The 3,531-nt window shown below is 54.4% G+C and overlaps 1 protein-coding gene across 1 annotated transcript; it reads left to right on the forward strand.

Annotated features, from left to right (window-relative positions):
• The first annotated feature begins 1,383 nt into the window (after positions 1-1,383).
• LOC121406623 lies at positions 1,384-2,844 on the forward strand. The gene has a single exon (XM_041597630.1). It carries the CDS (start codon positions 1,384-1,386, stop codon positions 2,842-2,844), a length of 1,461 nt encoding a protein of 486 aa, XP_041453564.1.
• Positions 2,845-3,531: the final 687 nt, after the last annotated feature.

Raw genomic sequence — 3,531 nt, forward strand, 5'->3', positions numbered from 1 at the left:
CCACTCAGGCTCGGCCTCCTCCGGGGGTCCGTCCCCGCGAGCCCGGCCATGGCACACACCGCCACTCGAGCTTCTCACGAGCGCCTGCTTCCCTCGGGGCTCCGCCCGGCGAGGAGACGTGGGTTGGTTCCCCCTCTCTGGAGGCGGAACAGGCCGTTTCGGGGGATGAGTCCAATCTCGATCCACCGGGTAGCCCGGCTCCCCATCCGTCGGCTAGCACAGCCCAGGACGCCATGGAGATCCTCCATAAATATCTCCCGCATATCTATCCAGCTAACGAGCCGATAGAGGGAGATACGGATTCTCTTCTCGCAGCCGCGGAAAACCGCCCATGGTATTCCGCTCACGAATGATTTCAAGGCTGCATACGAGAGGGCGGTCGCTCAGGCCAGCTTGCCTGCCTCCCAGGGAAGAAAACCGGTATCCTTTGGTAAGAGCTTTGCCTTCACAAAGGATGACACCGAGGCATTCTTTACTCCTAAGACGTTTTCCCCTCAGCTTGACCGCATCGGGGGGACCCGTTTCTCCTCCAGCCATTTAGCTTCTGTTGAGAAACCGGATGTTAAGTATGAGGCCTTGACTCGTTCAGCCCTCAGATTTACAGCCTTCCTCGGAGCCTTGCTCGGTCTCCGAGCACAGTCTTCCGAGCTGGAAGTAACTGCCAACGACGGTGCCCTTCTTGACGAGGCACTCTTGTCCTTGGTAGGCGAGTTATGGATGCAACTAGCCTCTGCAGCTACTACTGCATCCAACTCGCGTAGAGCTCGCGTCCTTAATAGACTGGGCATTGCGTCCAAGGACTTGCTCGAGTTCCTCCCGGGCGTCCCCCAATCGAACAAACACTTGTTCGGGGGCGAGGTTGCATCTCTTCTACAAGAAGAGATCGATGGACGCAAGCAGGCCTCTGAGCTTCTTAAAGATCTCAAAGCCTCGCGTCCGACGGCTCCACCCATGAAGAAGTTGGCCTCCAAGGCTCGCCCTTCCTCTCGTCCAGTGGTGCCCCCATCTCAACCCCGTGTACACGCTCCGCCAAGTCGCAGAGCTCGCACTAGACCTCCAGTGAGTGCCTCACGTGGTGGTCAGGGTAGAGGTGGTCAGGGTGGTCAGGGTATTTCCTCCCCGCATGGGAGGAAATAACGGACGATCCATTCATCTTATCCGTTGTGCGAGATGGCTACTATATCGATATAGAGGCCTTCCCGCACGGCGCTATTCGATCCGCCTCATCGACCGTCCCCCCTCTTCATCAGCAGAACATCAAATCAGAGATCGGTGCACTGCTGGAAAAGGAGGCGATCGAGAGGGTTTCCAGACAGTCCTCATCTCTGTCTCTCTATCTTCGTCGTCCCCAAGCGCTCAGGGAAATTCAGGATGATTCTAAACATGAAAATGATCAACGAATTCATCCAGCCAGACCATTTCAGAATGGAAACACTGGCTTCGATTCTTCCGTCGCTGAAGGCATCGGATTGGGCTGCCTCCCTAGATCTCAGAGACGCCTACTTCCACATACCCATTCATCCCGCCTCGCGGGACCTGTTGGGATTTCGCTTCACTCTGGTGGTCACAGCAGTGGCCGCCCATCTGAGAAAACGAGGTCTAAGACTCTTTGTTTATCTCGACGACAGGTTGCTGGTCGCAGACTCAGAGGCCAAACTTCTGTCCCACTTATCCCTTCTTCTGCAGGTCACCCAGAAACTGGGATTCATAGTGAACTGGGAGAAGTCGGATCTCTTACCTTCTCGCGTACCCACTTATTTGGGCGCGGTTCTAGACCTGCCAAATCAGATTGCCAGACCAAGCCCGGACAGAGTTCAGGCAATCATCTCTTTAGCTCGCTCTCTCGGAGAGCGCAGCTCTGTGAAAGCTCGCACATGGTTGAGACTCCTCGGGTACATGGCAGGCCTCATCGACATTCTTCAGGATTGTCGCCTGCTTATGAGTCCCTTTCAGAGATACCTCTTGCGTTATTTCAAACCGAGCGCAGACTCTCTGCTTCTCTGGATCCCCTTGTCTCGGGAGATCCGTCTCAACCTGGCCGCTTGGACGCACACGTCCTTTGTAGCGAAGGGCAAGCACTTCCGTACCCCTCTCCCATCAGCCGCTCTGACCACAGATGCGTCGCTTACGGGATGGGGCGGCCATTGTGCAGGGGAGATGGCTTCGGGTGTCTGGTCGTTCCATCACACCTTGCCTCATATCAATGTGTTGGAGATGAAGGCTGTCATCAACTCCCTTCAACATTTCCGACACAGGTTAGTCGATCGAACGGTCCTGATTCGCACAGACAACAAGTCGGTGGCGGCGTATATCAACCGCCAGGGCCGTACCCGATCGAGTTCCCTCAACGCCCTCGCTGCGAAGCTTTGGGAGTGGTGCCGCCGTGCGAAGATCGTTCCAATTGCCTCATACATTCCAGGCAGCGACAACCTGATAGCCGATTTTTTGTCCCGGGGCCGGTGCCTACCATCCGAATGGTCGCTCCACCCGGAGATATTCCAGTCTTTCCAAGCCCTCTGGGGGCCCCTGGAAATAGACTTGTTTGCCACGGCTCTCAACCGGAAGTTACCAACGTTCTGTTCTCGGGTCAACGAAACAAGCAACTTCCCTGGATGCATTCTCCATTCATTGGGGGGATCGAAGGTGTTATGCGTTCCCTTCGTTTCATCTCATACCACAGGTATTGAGGAAGGTGAAGGAAGACCAAGCCTGGCTTCTTCTAGTGGCCCCCAATTGGCCAAGGAGGTTCTGGTTTCCACAGCTCCTAGAACTGTTGGAGGGGGACCCGTTCACACTTCCTCTGAGATCAGACATAGCTATCTCGGCAGGACGCGAGAGCGTTAGGTCTTTCTGATCATGCCTCTGAATTGGTGATTCAAAGTTGGAGAAACTCGACTCTTGATCTTTACAATTCTCGCTTGGGCCGATTTTCAGACTGATGCGCTGCGCGGTCTGTTGACCCTTGCAGCGCTTCTCTTGCCGCCGTTGCGATTTCTTTGTTCACCTCTTCGACATCGGTTGTTCGCTTTCCACCATTAGAGGTTTCCGGTTGGCCATTGCCGCCTTTCATTCCGGATTCCCAGATGGTTCCAACGTCTCTAATTCCAATCTTCTTTCTAGACTGATGAGAGCGTTTTTCCTAAAGCGACCTCCGAAGAAAAGTCTGGCTGCTTAACGCCTTGGCTAAGCCTCCTTTTTAGCCTCTGGCCAAGAGCTCCTTGCATGATTTGTCTGTCAAGACTGCCTTTCTAATCACTGTAGCATCCGGTCAAAGACGCAGCTCTATTCACGCTTTGTGCATTTCTCCCAGTCACATCCGGTGGGAACGGCGTGGAGTAGGCTTGATTCCAACTCCGTCCTTCATTGCCAAGAACCAGACTGCCACCTCTCGTTCGATTGAGTTCTTCCTAGCACCCCTATCAGATCTTTCCTCAGTTTCTGAAGACAAGGTCTGGTGCCCGGTCAGGGCATTGAAGTGGTATCTGGATAGAACGAAGACGCTTCGCAACTCTGATCAGTTGATTGTCACGT

This window comes from Lytechinus variegatus, chromosome 1, assembly GCF_018143015.1.
Source record: "Lytechinus variegatus isolate NC3 chromosome 1, Lvar_3.0, whole genome shotgun sequence".
Lineage (NCBI taxonomy): Eukaryota > Metazoa > Echinodermata > Echinoidea > Temnopleuroida > Toxopneustidae > Lytechinus > Lytechinus variegatus.